The 18,698-nt window shown below is 45.3% G+C and overlaps 3 protein-coding genes across 3 annotated transcripts in view; 1 reads left to right on the plus strand and 2 right to left on the minus strand.

Moving 5' to 3' along the window:
• Alg3 (Alg3, alpha-1,3- mannosyltransferase) overlaps positions 1–11,868 on the minus strand; it is a 140,719-nt gene extending 128,851 nt beyond the window's left edge. The window contains exon 1 of the mRNA XM_069319149.1: positions 11,751–11,868. The gene's annotated coding sequence lies outside the window, so the exon portion shown is untranslated. The remainder of the gene's footprint in view (positions 1–11,750) is intronic.
• Positions 34–18,316, plus strand: Tps1 (Trehalose-6-phosphate synthase 1). The gene is made up of 5 exons (XM_045770101.2): positions 34–51; positions 10,748–10,992; positions 14,803–14,959; positions 15,297–15,422; positions 15,596–18,316. The coding sequence occupies exons 2-5, from the start codon at positions 10,892–10,894 to the stop codon at positions 17,738–17,740; spliced, it is 2,529 nt and encodes an 842-aa protein (XP_045626057.1). The 5' UTR covers positions 34–51; positions 10,748–10,891; the 3' UTR covers positions 17,741–18,316.
• LOC138359616 (transcriptional regulatory protein AlgP-like) lies at positions 7,886–8,326 on the minus strand. The gene has a single exon (XM_069319021.1). The coding sequence runs from the start codon at positions 8,324–8,326 to the stop codon at positions 7,886–7,888; it is 441 nt and encodes a 146-aa protein (XP_069175122.1).
• Positions 18,317–18,698: the final 382 nt, after the last annotated feature.

The following is an 18,698-nucleotide window of genomic DNA, read 5'->3' on the forward strand; positions in this document are numbered from 1 at the left end:
CCCTTGAAATATTACAGTATCAAGGTCAACACAACTGTTCACCTGAATCCTGTAAGTGTAATTGCTTACTGCTGCTGTAATAAGACAACAATTATGTAACATACATGAACAAACAACATTATACAATAGACCTAAAAAAAACAAATGATGACATTTTTCAGTTTTTTCAATAGATAGGCATCTTATTGTAGCCTAATCTTGCTAGAGTGCTTTCACCAACTATTTTTTTGAATTAAACTTCGAAATACTAATCAAGACTAGGATTCTCAAGTCTAATTAAAAAGTTATTTGTCAGACAGCACAATCCAGCAAGATTAGGCTCTAGAGAGATTACTATTTATTGAAACAACTAAATTTGTTTATGCTGACGCATTGAGATATATATATATATATATATATATATATATATATATATATATATATATATATATCGTGGAGGAAACTATCCATGATGTTGTCTGCGGTCACCACACCAATTTTTTGAGGGTCAGTCACCACTCTACACAAGTTTCTAGGAAGTAGTGCACGTGGTGGTGGTGTGGTGCAAGAGGTGGTGTGGTGCAACAGGTGGTGTGGTGCAACAGGTGGTGTGGTACAAGAGGTGGTGTGGTACATGAGATGGTGTGGTACATGAGATGGTGTGGTACAAGAGGTGGTGTGGTACAAGAAGTGTGGTACAAGAGGTGTGGTACAACAGGTGGTCGAGGTACAGAGTACGATATACTAGATGGTGCGACATACAGGCATTCACCAAACAATAAACTCTTCATCAGGTTCAGTGAACTCTTAATCCTCGTGTTTCGTGTTCACCAGATTCACCAGCGTCGATAACGCCTCTCCGCTATCATGTTATCGCCTGCTATATATTATTAATGCTATCTTATAGATAGGAAAGAAAATACATATTATTTGAAAAAATTATTTTACAGTACAATTATATATACTATTAGAGAGAATGTCTGTTGAAAGTAGGTCACACAGTTCGGGTAGCCTCACCCACATTGGCAGAGGGAGTGGTATGGGGTACAGGACGAACATAGGCTGGTTGGGATCACCAGAATTAAAAAGGGTACATCGTATTGTGGTCTCATTTAACCAACACGACGATTTTTGAACTGCCCGCCATCGACACACTTAAATATTTTCAAAATAAACTGTTCAGAACAATTATTTTCTTATAGTAATATGCAACGTTATTCGCTGATCTTGGATAAATTAACAGAAATTTACTGCTATGAATAATTTGTCCGTACTTGCATAAAAGAGGCGCTTCTTCCAGAGCTTGCAAGGTTTCTCAAGTCCGGCCCTTCATCAGAGTAACGGGGTCACTATTGTTTTTCTTCTTGACAGCACTGCGCTCTTCTCACTGGTGACCGCCCACACATTACACAATTATTGTTTTTATGAGACAGATAGACATTGATAATGGCATGGAAGGTATTATTGATCGTGTACATATTTTCAACACAGAAACATTTTATCATTACCAAAATAAATGACCCGTAATATGTGTTTGTGTCAATTGTTGTTATATCCCGTTGATTGTAACCATGATATATATATATATATATATATATATATATATATATATATATATATATATATATATATATATATATATATATTATGTCGTACCTAGTAGCCAGAACGCACTTCTCAGCCTACTATGCAAGGCCCGATTTGCCTAATAAGCCAAGTTTTCATGAATTAATGTTTTTTCGACTACCTAACCTAACCTAACTTTTTCGGCTACCTAACCTAACTTAACCTATAAAGATAGGTTAGGTTAGGTTAGGTAGGGTTAGTTAGGTTCGGTCATATATCTACGTTAATTTTAACTCCAATAAAATAAAATCGACCTCATACATAATGAAATGGGTAGCTTTATCATTTCATAAGAAAAAAATTAGAGAAAATATATTAATTCAGGAAAACTTGGCTTATTAGGCAAATCAAGCCTTGCATAGTAGGCTGAGAAGTGCGTTCTGGCTACTAGGTACGACATTATATATATATATATATATATATATATATATATATATATATATATATATATATATATATATATATATATATGTATATATATATATATATATATATAGGCTACAGTTTAGAGGTATTGTCTGGTGTGTGAGCCTCTGGCCTGCGTGATGGTCAGTACCACCATTACCCTCACTATAACAACACCTTATTGAGTTACTCAGATTAGGCAAAATTGTAATTCATTTTTGTCAATAAAGATGTTAATAATAATAATAATAATAATAATAATAATAATAATAATAATAATAATAATAATAATATGGGAGCGCCTCAGTTTCCTGACACTAACCTCATTTACGATGACGAAACCTTTAGTCATATTGTGTGTTATTCCTTCCTGTGTTAGTGGTGACGGCCGCTGTCGGGGACAGGAAGCCTGACCTTAGGCTTCACCACCTCCCGTCTGAACCACCTACTGACCTTCTTCCAGGATACAACCCCCCACCCCCACCCCCACCCACAACAGTTGTCTAATTCCCACCAACCTATTTACTGCTAGGTAAACACAGGTATCAGGTGAAAGGAAACGTTGCCCGATCGTTTCCGTCGTGCCTCGGGGATTGAAGAACGAGTGTTAGGTTGACAGCTGGGACTGGTCGACAGAGCGAAGACCTCACTTCTTGCAGGGTCGGTGTTCGATCCCCGATCCAAATGCTTGTACGCCGTTCCTTAACTCCGTTCTCATATATCCCAGCTCCTTGTCGTCATATCCCTTCCAAGTGATATATATATAGTGGCTTGGGGTTTCCTCCTGGTAATTACCTTGTCATCCAGGGCTTGTGGCATCCTTCGCTATAGTTCCTGGAGCCAATTGGCGCCAGACCGTCTGAGCCCTTCGTGTTGACCTACAGCAGCCCTCGGCTCATAGCTGCCCAGACCCGCTACTGCCACTCTTTATAATATTGATTGACGCCCTGGTCAACCTTCAAATGTCACTTGCAGCTTAGGTCGACCTTCAGATGTCACCTGCAGCTTAGGTCGACCTTCAAATGTCCCTTGCAGCCCTGGTCGACCTTCAAATGTCACTTGCAGCCTTGGTCGACCTTCAAATGTCACCTGCAGCTTAGGTCGACCTTCAAATGTCACCTGCAGCTTAGGTCGACCTTCAAATGTCCCTTGCAGCCCTGGTCGACCTTCAAATGTCACCTGCAGACTTGGTCGACCTTCAAATGTCACCTGCAGCCTTGGTCGACCTTCAAATGTCACCTGCAGCCTTGGTCGACCTTCAGATGTCACCTGCAGCTTAGGTCGACCTTCAAATGTCCCTTGCAGTCCTGGTCGACCTTCAAATGTCCCTTGCATCCCTGGTCGACCTTCAAATGTCCCTTGCATCCCTGGTCGACCTTCAAATGTCACCTGCAGCCTTGGTCGACCTTCAAATGTCACCTGCAGCCTTGGTCGACCTTCAAATGTCACTTGCAATCTCACTGCGTTCCTAGCGACCAGTTACAACCCCAGAGAGACCCCCCCCCCCCACCTAGTGGGGGAGAGACGACGGGTCCCAGGACACACCTCACCAATCCTCTAGCCTGGTCAACACAATGTCCCAGCCCAACAGTAGAGCCGGGATGCCCTCTTGACTATCCCGGTGGGGCAATGTTAGTCCAGTGCCCAGCGACGGAGCGCGGGCCAGATGCCCCCGAGGGCAGTACCCAGAGCCCACGGCCACCATGCCCACCCGCACCGCCTCTCGGACCTTCACTCTCCGCCAGATGTACTTATGTCAACACCTCCTTCTCTTTTAGTAGTACTTTTTGTAACAGGATGTTACAGTGTAGTTACAGGATGAGAGCTACGCTCGTGGTGTCCCGTCTTCCCAGCAATCTTTGTCGTATAACACTTTGAAACTACTGACGGTCTTGGCCTCCACCACCTTCTCACCTAACTTGTTCCAACCGTCTACCACTCTGTGAAAATGAATGTTCTTATATTTCTTCTGCAGTTTTGTTCACTTAATTTAAATCTATGACCTCTTGTTCTTGAAGTTCCGGGTTTTAGGAATTCTTCACTATCAATTTTATCGATTCCCTTTACTATTTTGTATGTAGAGATCATATCGCCTCTTTTTCTTCTATCTTCTAGTTTTGGTATATTTAATATAGATATTTAATGCCTCTAACCACTCTCTAAGTGGCTCCCAGAAGCTCTTGCCCTTCAGTTCTGGGAGCCACTTAGTAGCATGTCTTTGCACCTTTTCCAGTTTGTTGATGTGCTTCACTGTGTTAAGATATGGGCACCACACAACCGCTGCATATTCTAGCTTTGGCCTAACAAAAGTCGTGAACAATTTCTTTAGTATATCGCCATCCATGTATTTAAAAGCAATTCTGAAGTTAGAAAGTGTGGCATAGGCTCCTCGCACAATATTCTTTATGTGGTCCTCAGGTGATAGTTTTCTATCTAGAACCACCCCTAGATCTCTTTCTTTATCAGAATTCTTTAAAGATTTCTCACATAATATATAGGTTGTGTGGGGTCTATGTTCTCCTAGTCCACATTCCATAACATGGCATTTATTAACATTAAATTCCATTTGCCAAGTGGTGCTCCATATACTTATTTTGTTCAGGTCATCTTGAAGGGCATGACAATCATCTAAGTTTCTTATCCTTCCTATTATCTTAGCATCATCAGCAAACATGTTCATATAATTCTGTATACCAACTGGTAGATCATTTATGTACACAATAAACATCAGTGGTGCAAGAACTGAACCCTGTGGTACTCCACTTGTGACATTTCTCCAGTCCGATACATTGCCTCTGATCACTGCCCTCATTTTTCTATCAGTCAGAAAATTTTTCATCCATGATAGAAGCTTATCTGTCACCCCTCCAATATTTTCCAGTTTCCAGAACAACCTCTTATGTGGAACTCTGTCGAAAGCATTTTTTAGGTCCAGATAGATGCAGTCAACCCAACCATCTCTTTCCTGTAAAATCTCTGTTGCTCGATCATAGAAACTGAGTAAATTCGATACACAGGATCTTCCAGATCGAAAACCATACTGTCTGTCTAATATTATATCATTTCTCTCCAGGTGTTCTACCCATTTAGTTTTAATTATTTTTTCCAATATTTTGACTATTACACTTGTCAATGATACAGGTCTATAATTAAGGGGGTCTTCCCTGCTTCCACTTTTGTAGATTGGAACTATGTTAGCCTTTTTCCACACATCAGCTACAACTCCTATAAACAGGGATGCCTAAAAAATCAGTTGAAGTGGAATGCTGAACTCAGGTGCACATTCTCTCAGAACCCATGGTGAAACTCCATCTGTAATTACCTAAGTGTAGTTACAGGATGAGAGCTACGCTCGTGGTGTCCCGTCTTCCCAGCACTCTTTGTCATATAACGCTTTGAAACTACTAAAAATCTGTGTGTGTGTGTGTGTGTGTGTGTGTGACCAGTATGAATTCAGATAAAATAGGGCATAGAACATATTTTTACTAAAATTAGCATCATGAAGAAGGTTATAACAGTTTGGCAGTGGGACCTGCAGGAGACTGTGGGACGTCTCAAAATATAATTTGTAGTGAGGAAGGAGCGCAGTGTTGGGGGCCCCCAAGGTGTGTGTGTGTAAACATCAGGGAACACGGAGACTGTGGGGCAGCACTGGAAGGGCCGCTACACGCTTGTTGGGGGCCCCCAAGGTGTGTGTGTAAACATCAGGGAACACGGAGACTGTGGGGCAGCACTGGAAGGGCCGCTACACGCTTGTTGGGGGCCCCCAAGGTGTGTGTGTAAACATCAGGGAACACGGAGACTGTGGGGCAGCACTGGAAGGGCCGCTACACGCTTGTTGGGGGCCCCCAAGGTGTGTGTGTAAACATCAGGGAACACGGAGACTGTGGGGCAGCACTGGAAGGGCCGCTACACGCTTGTTGGGGGCCCCCAAGGTGTGTGTGTAAACATCAGGGAACACGGAGACTGTGGGGCAGCACTGGAAGGGCCGCTACACGCTTGTTGGGGGCCCCCAAGGTGTGTGTGTAAACATCAGGGAACACGGAGACTGTGGGGCAGCACTGGAAGGGCCGCTACACGCTTGTTGGGGGCCCCCAAGGTGTGTGTGTAAACATCAGGGAACACGGAGACTGTGGGGCAGCACTGGAAGGGCCGCTACACGCTTGTTGGGGGCCCCCAAGGTGTGTGTGTAAACATCAGGGAACACGGAGACTGTGGGGCAGCACTGGAAGGGCCGCTACACGCTTGTTGGGGGCCCCCAAGGTGTGTGTGTAAACATCAGGGAACACGGAGACTGTGGGGCAGCACTGGAAGGGCCGCTACACGCTTGTTGGGGGCCCCCAAGGTGTGTGTGTAAACATCAGGGAACACGGAGACTGTGGGGCAGCACTGGAAGGGCCGCTACACGCTTGTTGGGGGCCCCCAAGGTGTGTGTGTAAACATCAGGGAACACGGAGACTGTGGGGCAGCACTGGAAGGGCCGCTACACGCTTGTTGGGGGCCCCCAAGGTGTGTGTGTAAACATCAGGGAACACGGAGACTGTGGGGCAGCACTGGAAGGGCCGCTACACGCTTGTTGGGGGCCCCCAAGGTGTGTGTGTAAACATCAGGGAACACGGAGACTGTGGGGCAGCACTGGAAGGGCCGCTACACGCTTGTTGGGGGCCCCCAAGGTGTGTGTGTAAACATCAGGGAACACGGAGACTGTGGGGCAGCACTGGAAGGGCCGCTACACGCTTGTTGGGGGCCCCCAAGGTGTGTGTGTAAACATCAGGGAACACGGAGACTGTGGGGCAGCACTGGAAGGGCCGCTACACGCTAGCAAGGTCGTCAGTAGTCGACATTTGAAGGTCATCTGAGGCTGCTACGTAAATAATTAAAGTCTCGGTCGGATCTTCGAAGCTACGAGCCTAATATGTGTATTTACTATTTGTGCCTGCAGAATCGAGCTATGAGCTCTCGGACCCCGCCTTTCTAATATATTTTTCCTCGTGTGTGTGTGTGTGTGTACTCACCTATATGTGCTTGCAGGATCGAGCATTGACTCTTGGATCCCGCCTTTCGAGCATCGGTTGTTTACAGCAATGACTCTTGTCCCATTTCCCTATCATACCTGGTTTTAAAATTATGAATAGTATTTGCTTCCACAACCTGTTCCTGAAGTGCATTCCATTTCCCCACTACTCTCACGCTAAAAGAAAACTTCCTAACATCTCTGTGACTCATCTGAGTTTCAAGCTTCCATCCATGTCCTCTCGTTCTGTTACTATTCCGTGTGAACATTTCGTCTATGTCCACTCTGTCAATTCCTCTGAGTATCTTATACGTTCCTATCATGTCCCCCCTCTCCCTTCTTCTTTCTTGTGTCGTAAGGCACAGTTCCCTCAGGCGCTCTTCATACCCCATCCCTCGTAGCTCTGGGACGAGTCTCGTTGCAAACCTCTGAACCTTTTCCAGTTTCATTATATGCTTCTTCAGATGGGGACTCCATGATGAGGCGGCATACTCTAAGACTGGCCTTACGTAGGCAGTGTAAAGCGCCCTAAATGTGTGTGTGTGTGTGTGTGTGTGTGTGTGTGTGTGTGTGTGTGTGTGTGTGTGTGTGTGTGTGTGTGAGTGTGTGAGTGTGTGTGTGTGTGTGTGTGTGTGTGTGTGTGTGTGTGTGTGTGTGTTTACCCATTTACACACAGCGTCTTCAGGGGTCGAGCGTGGCTGGGAAGCAACCCGTCCTCCTAATAAAACATAGCATTTTGACGTATACTTTACCTAAGACCAAACATTGTCGCACTATAAAATGGTGGCGGCTCGCGAAATTGACATACTATCCCGTTTTCTGTTTTGGGTCCTCTGTTAGGCGAGGATAAGGGCACTTAATTTAGTACGACAGATTCTTGACGTTGGGAACCTTAAGAGGACGGGTTGACGGAGGAGCCTTGCCTGAGGGCGGGTTGACGGAGGAGCCTTGCCTGAGGGCGGGTTGACGGAGGAGCCTTGCCTGAGGGCGGGTTGACGGAGGAGCCTTGCCTGAGGGCGGGTTGACGGAGGAGCCTTGCCTGAGGGCGGGTTGACGGAGGAGCCTTGCCTGAGGGCGGGTTGACGGAGGAGCCTTGCCTGAGGGCGGGTTGACGGAGGAGCCTTGCCTGAGGGCGGGTTGACGGAGGAGCCTTGCCTGAGGGCGGGTTGACGGAGGAGCCTTGCCTGAGGGCGGGTTGACGGAGGAGCCTTGCCTGAGGGCGGGTTGACGGAGGAGCCTTGCCTGAGGGCGGGTTGACGGCCACTTTGACTCATTCAATATAAACAAACCTTTCTGCTCCATTATTAGTATTTTAGATATACGGTATTTAAATCATTTTGATTAATTTGTGAAATTGTATAGTTCCTTCATTTGGATTATTACATAAGTAAATACAGCGAGTACCCATGCAGCTGTCACCTAAAGAGTGGGAGTCCCCAGCTGTCACCTACACCCAGGGGAGTCCCCAGCTGTCACCTACACCCAGGGTAGTCCCCAGCTGTCACCTACACCCAGGGGAGTCCCCAGCTGTCACCTACACCCAGGGGAGTCCCCAGCTGTCACCTACACCCAGGGGAGTCCCCAGCTGTCACCTACACCCAGGGTAGTCCCCAGCTGTCACCTACACCCAGGGTAGTCCCCAGAGGCACTTACAAGTCACTGAGCACCTGTGGGGGGGGGGGGCAAGATATAGCTCTCTGACTGTACATGTTTTCTCTAACTAAACGTTTCTTAGCAGGAGGATGACTACAGTGCCAGAAGCGGGCGACTGCATCGCAGAAAAACTGTGTTGTGTGTGTGGGGGGGCAGCGAGGGGGGCCGAGGGGGGCGTGGCGGGGGTTGAGGTGAAGGGGGGCGTGGTTAGGAAAGGGGGGAAGGGGCGAGGGGGCGGGGCTGGACGGTGGTGGGTAGAGACAAGGCCACGGCAAGTAAGCAACCCCACACCATGCACGCTCCTGTTCACGCGCATCCCTCGTGCACCTATTCCCACCCCACCATCCCCTACCTGTCCTGGTGTGGCCCTCCCCACTACCTGTCCTGGTGTGGCCCTCCCCACTACCTGTCTTGGTGTGGCCCCCCCCCACTACCTGTCCTGGTGTGGCCCCCCCCCACTACCTGTCCTGGTGCGGCCCTCCCCACTACCTGTCCTGGTGCGGCCCTCCCCACTACCTGTCCTCGTGTGGCCCTCCCCACTACCTGTCCTAGTGTGGCCCCCCCACTACCTGTCCTGGTGTGGCCCTCCCCACTACCTGTCCTGGTGCGGCCCTCCCCACTACCTGTCCTCGTGTGGCCCTCCCCACTACCTGTCCTAGTGTGGCCCTCCCCACTACCTGTCCTCGTGTGGCCCCCCCACTACCTGTCCTGGTGTGGCCCTCCCCACTACCTGTCCTCGTGTGGCCCTCCCCACTACCTGTCCTGGTGTGGCTCTCCCCACTACCTGTCCTGGTGTGGCCCCCCCCACTACCTGTCCTGGTGTGGCCCTCCCCACTACCTGTCCTGGTGTGCCCCCCCCACTACCTGTCCTGGTGTGGCCCTCCCCACTACCTGTCCTGGTGTGGCCCCCCCCCCACTACCTGTCCTGGTGTGGCCCCCCCCCACTACCTGTCCTGGTGCAGGAGGGAGACAGTGTGGGAGAAAGATGGAGAGGGAACGAGAGCTGGGGAAAAGGGAAAGTGAGGGAGGGTACAGGGAAAGAGAGAAGGGATTTGAATGGGGAAAGGGATAGGGAAGAGAGAGAGATCCGGGCACAGCCGGATACTCCATCTAATATGTATGTAAAGTAACTAAAATATATTATATATATGTTAATAACGTAGATAATAACGTTAATAATAATGAACGAGCATCACTGTGCTTGTCCAGCATTGTAATGGCAAGCAGTGTTTAAGTCCCGAGGTGTGTCAAGAAGTTGCCAGGCGCCTAATGCTACTGCAAATTAGAACGGAACCCTTGCTAGGATGTTTCTCTGGTGTTGCTAAGCTATTACGGCTATCGTGGGACTGTCCAGTGACCATCGTGCAGAATCTTTCCTAGGCTAGCCTTGCTCTTAGCCTCAAGTTAATTGTCAAGGCCACCAACTACTCTACAAGTGATGCTAGTCTTGATATCGTCTGTGTAACACATTTTGAGATAAATTGTGTTTGTAGTGTGGTTTTTGTCTTGAGTTAAGGCAGATTAAGATTCATATATGAATCACGAGCAAAATATAATTGTATAGCCTAATGTGGGTTAGACATAATGAAGTCAAATATTAATAAATATGATAATGAGTATGTATGAGTGGGTGTGTGTGTGCATATGTCTGTATATGCAGTGGCGAAAACAAACACGTGTTTCACATGTGTTAGTTTTTCACACACATTTCGCGCCAGTGAAAAATAGTTGGTGGTATGACCCCACGTGGCGTGTGAGTGTTTAATGTGGCTACTACAGTAGCCAAGTTGGGCCAATAATAACCACTATGCAGCCCTGTGTTCATCATGTTAGTGTTAGCTCTCCATCTCCCTTCCTCATCAAGTTCAAGGAAGTTCTTACCCTTCTTCAAGCTCCATACCCTCTTCCCCGCCCCCTCCAACTCGCTGCCACCTGCATAAAAATGTTTTGGTTAAAACCGGTCTGCAAAGCGCGTCACCCCCCCACCCCCAACCCCCCAAACAGGGATCCCATTGGCAGGGAGAGAGGGGGGGGTGTTGAGCTGTATATATAAGGCCGCTCTGATTGCAGGTTGCCAGTGAACAACCACAGGGCGGGCCGAAGACAGTAATCACGGCACTACAAGAAGAATTCGCAAGTGGTCGTGAATTGAGGACGAGACTAAGTGAACAGAGGAAGTCTATATATTTTAAAGAAGCCATTTAAGTGTAAAAGATGAAGGTGCACTCGACGTCGCCCATGGTGGTGGTGGCCAACAGGCTGCCCTTCTGCCTTGGCTACCATCCTGACACAGGAAAACTCATCAGGAAACAATGGTGAGTACCCATACATTACCCATCATCCAGAAATGATACTGCCTATACCAAATATGGATAAACTGTACAAAAATATGGTCTGTTGAACCCAGAAATAATCCACGTTTTGTACTATTACAATTCTATAGAGCATTACAAAAAGTGAAGCAGCCTAAGTTATCATAGACCTAACTTTCATAACAAATTGCAGAGTTTTTGTGCAATGCTCCGTATTTTTTACAGTCAATCCATAATAATAACAACTAGGGTTTTCCTTCGGTGAAAAGAGGGAGGAGGGAGTGAAAGGTTGCTTGCACACACAGACGAACACACTTGGTGCAACACCTACACTGGTTGCCACGTAATGGCAGTGTTGCAAGCCTATGTTTGATCCACCCATTGACTACTGTAATTAGTTCATTGTGCTGTCATAGCTTATCAGTTCATAGGTAGAGCGTGTAGAAAGTAGCTCCGTATTGTTGCCCTTGCTACTTCCCCATAGATCAATCAATCCTAGGTTTAAAGTTAGCCATAACACTTACCTCTGATGCTGCTTAGTAACATATTTCACCAATTTATAGAATTCAACACCATATTACTTTGTATTCAATTGCATTGAAAGTAGAAAAAGATTACTGTAGGTTGTTGACGTTTTAAATCCACGGAACACAGCCGCCATCAGACGGATGGCTTCAGTCAATTTCCGTTGATAAAACACGACGCTAACTGTATTCTCCTTCATTCAGCACCAAAAATTAAAGGTGTCCAACATTACTCACACTTCTGAAGATGCTGTAATGGTAGATAACGTGGTCTTTGATGTTGGTTCAAGTTACTTCGTCACAAGATAAACAGAGCCGAGCCACGCACGTGTCCACATGTCACCGCCTCTGGAGGTCAACTGACACTGTTCGCGTTGTTTACAATGTCACGTGTTAACGATGAGAGGTATTAAGGGGGGTGGAGGGGTGCTTGAAGAATTGAAAAGACAATTATATCATATAACAACAACCACCGAGCTCTGCATAGCATTGTTATTCGCAACAGAACCACCGCTATGTCATTATTCATATCTGTCGCCGGGGACATAATTCGAACACAGTCGTTTGATCAACAGCGAGCCGTCTGTGTTTAGAAAGTTTTACTCCTGCAGCCTGGCCATTAGCCAGGCTTATTATTATATGATAGCTTTCATCGGTGAGGCTGACAGCTACTCGGGTATTCACCCCAACCTACAGTTGATCCATCCTTACTTGCAGCAACCTCTTTAATGTCGTCTTGAAAATTATATTTTTTGTAGCATATGGAGGGACACCGTTCATAGGCACTACACTGGTGTAGTCGCAGTCTTGTGTGTGGTAACGGGAAAACGCTACAGAAGCACGTAGCAATCCCAAAATTCATTTAACTAAGAAAATTAGTCTTGATAAGCTAGACGCATGGTTTCATTTATATAAAAAGGCTCTTATAGCATAATTTGTTGAAGAATTGTGGGGTTCAGTCCCTGAGCCCATTATGTGCCTCTGTAACCCTTTCCACTACCGTCCACAAGATGGATATGGGGTGCATAATAAATGAACTAAACTAAAAAAAATAACTGGACCACGACAAGTTCAAAACTAAACAATGTACATTAGGCACCAATTATGTTTCTACTAACTCTACTCTTCACTGGGCAAAAGAAATAGAGGGAGTAGGGGATTTAGGCCCTATACCACTGGGTCTGTTTTACAATTCCTTTCATATTTTTCAAGTTAAAGTAAATTTGAAATAATAAAGTACATCCCAAAAGGATAGAGTAGGATAGGCTACTTCTGCCCTCCTTCATATCTTTCACTAGAATAAACTACTTTATTGTGCCGAGTATAAGGATGTATAGTCACCATGGCCTCACTGGGACTAAAGAGCCGAAGCTCAACCCCCGGAAGCACAACTAGGTGAGTACAATCAACCTGCCCGGAATGAGGCTGCCAAAGTGTCTACCTAAAGTGATGACAGCGCATGAGTTTAGCGCGGTAATGTCAGTAAAATACCACTTACACAGCCGTGGAGTGTGCGGACCGACTTAGTAAGTCATCATGGTTGTCCTCAGGGGTGACTGCCCTTGTGTTGAGATACACCCATGTGGAAATGTAATTCAGCTGGAATACAACTGCTGTCCGCATCTCTCTCCACACACACACACACACACACACACACACACACACACACCTCAGTGAGGAGCTGAACCTCACATCCCTGGAAAACAGAAGAGTAAGGGGAGACATGATAACCACCTACAAAATTCTCAGGGGAATTGACAGGGTGGACAAAGACAAACTCTTCAGCACGGGTGGGACACGAACAAGGGGACACAGGTGGAAACTTAGTACCCAGATGAGCCACAGAGACGTTAGAAAGAATTTTTTCAGTGTCAGAGTAGTTAATAAATGGAACGCACTAGGAAGTGATGTGGTGGAGGCTGACTCCATACACAGTTTCAAATGTAGGTATGATAGAGCCCAGTAGGCTCAGGAATCTGTACACCAGTTGATTGACAGTTGAGAGGCGGGACCAAAGAGCCAAAGCTCAACCCCCGCAAGCACAATTAGGTGAGTACAATTAGGTGAGTACACACACACACACACACACACACACACACACACACACACACACACACATCTTATCAGAGTAGTTAACAAATGGAATGCATTAGGCAGTGATGTGGTGGAGGCAGACGCCATACACAGTTTAAAATGTAGATTTGATAGAGCCCAGTAGGCTCCAGAATCTGTACAACAGTTGATTAACAGTTGAGAGGCGGTACCAAAGAGCCAAAGCTCAACCTCCACTGGCACAGCTACGTGAGTAAACTAAAGTTTAACTCAGGAAAGTGTAAAGTAATGAAATTAGGTGGCGGGAGCAAAAGGCTGAACACAAGGTACCATCTGGGAGGTGAAATCTTGATAGAGTCAAGTAGAAAGAAAGTACTTAGTACCCAAATGAGCCACAGAGACAGAAAGAATGTGTTCATCGGTAGCAAACTGAATGCACTAGGCAGCGATGTGGTGGAGGCAGACGCCATGTACACAGCCTTAAATGTAGATATGATAGTCCAATAGCTCAAGATTTTGTACACCACTTTATTGACGTGGTGTATTGATATCACTATATAATATATATATATATATATATATATATATATATATATATATATATATATATATATATATATATATATAATGTATATGTATATGCCAAGCTTGAATGGTCCCCCCCCCCCAAGCCAACATGCATTAGAAAAATCTTGATTACTGAAGGATTCAAACCCAGTCAGCCAGGGCCTCCATGCCCCTTGGTAGTCCAGAACTGTAACCACTCAGCCACCAGCTGTACAGAAGTAGTGGGAAGTGGTGTGACTCGTAACCCCAACACTAGACACCAGCATTATTGCTGTCTGGCCTTTTAGCCCAGCACCATAGGAAACGTACCCAACCTCTTCTGTTTCGCCCTGGATTCGAACCCAGGAACGTGTAGCAACTGACACCTGCAGCTCTTTACATTGGTCGCATATTCATTTTTGTATTTTGTTTACATGGCTGTGGGGTAGCTCCTATATTGTTTCGTAATTCTCTAATTTGTATAGACAATATTATCGTTTAAATATTTCTACTAGCCTAATATCACTTTTTACGTTTATTTTTGTCTAAATGTTTAACTCCCCGTTCTCATTTTTAATTTCAAGAGGTGACAAGACGCTTATCATTGATCTTAGACAAATAAAACAAAAATCATATCTAAGTACACTTAAAATGAGATTTGAACCATTACTTAAATAAGTTGTTGTTGCAGTGCTGGGGGCCTGGTGACGGCCGTGGCGCCGGTGGTGGTGGAGACCAATGGGCTCTGGGTGGGCTGGTCCGGACTCCATCTCGAGGATGATAATGTGGAAATTCCTGAATCTGACCCAAATGACCAGACGCCTACGGCAGGTCTCAAAAGCAATCAGGTGAGTGCTGAGCTTAAGCTGTTATTTGAATAATGAAATATTATGGGCCAATGAAATCACAAAAAAGTAATTAGCATATATTGTCTGTAGAGTCCTACGGGTTCTATCCATAACATCAAGTTGCACGCTGAAATCACAATAGCGTGATGCATGCTCTCGGGCATGCTTTCGGGCATGCTCGGGCATGCTCTCTGGGATGCTCTCAGACGTAGGTTCGAATCCTCGTCACGACCCTTGTGGATTTGTTCACTATCAATTTGTGTTTATAAGATTGTTGCAATGGTATCGAGACTACCATGATAGCTGCCATCCAAGTTAATCTGTAAATTGAATACAGGTGATCCCGGTGAACCTGCCCAAGAAACTGTTTGACGACTACTACAACGGGTGCTGCAACGCCACCTTCTGGCCACTCTTCCACTCCATGCCTGACCGCGCAACCTTCCAGGCGGACATGTGGGAGGTAAGACTTGCCTCTTCTACCCACTTGCCTCTTTTAAATGTTTAGTATGGAAAGTACAGTAGCCTATAAGAAATATCCGGAAGATAATACAAATTCATAAATTATTTAGCATCCCAAACGGTGGCTGTTATGGGATATTAATTTAATAAATAATTATCGTTATTTCATTTCAGGCTTATCGGAAAGTGAATGCAGAATTTGCCAGACTGACGATAGAGGCGGTGAAACAACTGTCTGAGACCCATCCTGGGTCTGTTCCTCTGGTGTGGCTCCACGACTACCATATGATGTTGGCTGCAAATACTATTCGCGAGAAATGTGACGAATTGGACCTTCCCATCAAGATGGCATTTTTCCTTCATATTCCCTTCCCATCGTGGGATATTGTGCGTCTATTTCCCTGGGATGATGAACTACTTCAGGGTATTTTGGGGTGTGATTCCATTGGCTTTCACATTGATGATTATTGTTTAAATTTCATAGACTGCTGTCAAAGACGTCTCGGTTGCCGTGTTGACAGACAACAGATGTTGGTTGAACATAACTCTCGGACAGTATCTATCCACCCTCTACCCATTAGTATTCCCTATTCCCGCTTTGTGGAGTTGGCAGAGAAGGCGCCGCAGGTAGTGAAGAACAACCCACAGGAACAACTGTTATTGGGAGTGGACCGTCTTGACTATACTAAGGGACTTGTTCATCGCATCAAAGCCTTTGAAACCCTTCTCCAGAAACACCCAGAGTTGATAGAGCGCGTGACCTTCCTCCAGGTAGCAGTCCCATCACGCACAGATGTGAAGGAGTATCAAGACCTGAAAGAAGAGCTGGATCAAATGATTGGCCGTATCAATGGCAGATTTTCTACACCCAATTGGTCACCTATCCGCTACATCTATGGTTGCGTATCGCAAGACCAGCTAGCAGCCTTCTATCGTGACTCTTCTGTGGCAATCGTTACACCACTGAGAGATGGAATGAACCTTGTGGCTAAAGAATTTGTTGCTTGTCAGACAGGTGAGCCTGGGGTCCTCATTCTCTCTCCATTTGCTGGTGCTGGAGCCTCAATGCATGAAGCTCTTCATGTTAATCCTTACGAGACAAATGAATTCGCTGACACAATATACCGTGCACTTACAATGCCTAAAGATGAGCGGGAGTTGCGTATGAAACAACTGCGTCGCCGTGAACGAGAATACGACGTGAATTTCTGGCTCAGGTCCTTCTTGAAATCAGTTGACTGTCTCAGTGATGCTGACAAGACAATGACACCTAGTCGCTTACTACCAATGTGTGAGGAAGACTTTACAGAATATTTGGGTTCATATGTTACTGAATCATCACGCCTGGCGCTGCTAATGGACTACGATGGTACTCTGGCACCTATTGCACCTCATCCTGACTTGGCTCAGATGCCAGTAGAAACGCGCCGTGTCTTAGAACGTTTGGCACATATGCCTGATGTAAACATTGCCATCATCTCGGGCCGATCCATGGAAAATGTGAAGGCAATGGTAGGCATTGAAGGCATAACTTATGCTGGTAATCATGGGTTTGAAATTCTACACCCAGATGGGACCATGTTCTCGCACCCTGTTCCTCATGATTACGAGGTCCACCTTGATGAGCTCAAGAAGCGTTTGGAGGAAGTAAGTGTAGAGGGTGCATGGGTTGAAAATAAGGGGACAGGCATTGCCTATCATTATCGTGAGGTTCCAGGAGATAAGGTGACAGATCTTACAGCTAAAGCTGAAAAAGTGTTTAAGGAGGTGGGTATTCCCATCCACCAGTCCCAGTGTGCCTATGAGGCCCGGCCCCCTGTGACCTGGGACAAGGGTCGTGCTGCAATATACATTCTTCGCACTCTGTTTGGACTAGACTGGTGTGATCGTGTGTCAACAATCTTTGCTGGCGACGACAAAACTGATGAAGATGCCATGAGATCACTACAGGGTATGGCTGTCACCTTCAGAGTAACAAGATCTCAAAATCTTAGAACAGCAGCCATGCATCGCCTACCCTCAACAGATGCTGTACTTGCCATGCTCAAATGGGTCGAAAGAAGATTAGGGTCTCGAGTGCCAATTCCCAATGGTCAAAGATCAAGAACAGCAAGTGTATCCAGCACAGGGAACCGGTCCCCACCACACTCCCCTTCCACCCCCCATTGCCGTTCCCGCACAAACTCCAAATCTGAACCCAATAAACAGATGATGATGTTTAATGACAAACTGTATCACCAGTACATTGCCAAAAGAGCATCTCCTCCCAGATGTTCTAGCACATCTCCACCTCAGTCTCCAACACGGTCCACTGTGTGAACCTTGCACAGTATCAGTACACTTGTCTTCTGTATTTATTGTAATGAGCATTTGATGCCACCGATCCTTGGCAGGTACCAGGGAAGTCCCAGGTCAGTTTGTGCAAATTGGGAAGACATCTTGCACCTCTGGACCACTGCGGAGAACCTCGCAATTTTGGGTCATTGTACAAATGTCATGCTTTTACATAATACTGTATACAGTACCTTTTTTTAAGCAAACTTAGATCATAAAATCTATAGTTATAAAATAATCACTGTAATGATTTTTCAGGATGTGATCATTATAGATTTCTAAGTTGCATAAAGCTTCTGCATTGTAGGTAATAAATAGCCAGTGAAACAAAATAGTCTATTTGCATTGCATACATATTTTTCAGGTGTTATTTGTAATGTATTTTATAGAACATAATTTTTAATATATATAGTGTACAGAATGAATGATTAAGTGTTACAATTATGTACGTCTCCTGTGATATCCCAGTGTTCTTATACGAGTTCAATACCAACAATGGTGTGACTGTATATAGCTTTAAATAGGCCTCTATAAATTGTTTAATAAAGCCAGATAAACTTGCTCTTGGTTTTACTTTCATTAAAGCAACAATTTTTATAATGGAAACTATTCCTATGTAAATTTTGTAATTATAGTATTGTATGATAATGTGACCAAAGATATGATATAAAGTTGCCTATAAAGCTAAAATCTACTATCACTTAAAATAACTTTTCAGGGTATTGTATACTGTATCTTGATCCCAGTTTAAGTTCCACATTAACTTTTAGAGCATTGTTGAAAATACTGAATATGCATAAGATCAAACTCATTAAGTTGAAAGTTTTTCAAGACAATGAATTACAATTTTCTTGTACTTCAATATATGAAAAATGTTAGCAACCCCTTCTTCCCATTGCTACAGCTGAATTTTCCAGAGATCTGCCATCTATAGTAGCCATGG

Source organism: Procambarus clarkii, chromosome 92 (assembly GCF_040958095.1).
Source record: "Procambarus clarkii isolate CNS0578487 chromosome 92, FALCON_Pclarkii_2.0, whole genome shotgun sequence".
Taxonomy (NCBI): domain Eukaryota; kingdom Metazoa; phylum Arthropoda; class Malacostraca; order Decapoda; family Cambaridae; genus Procambarus; species Procambarus clarkii.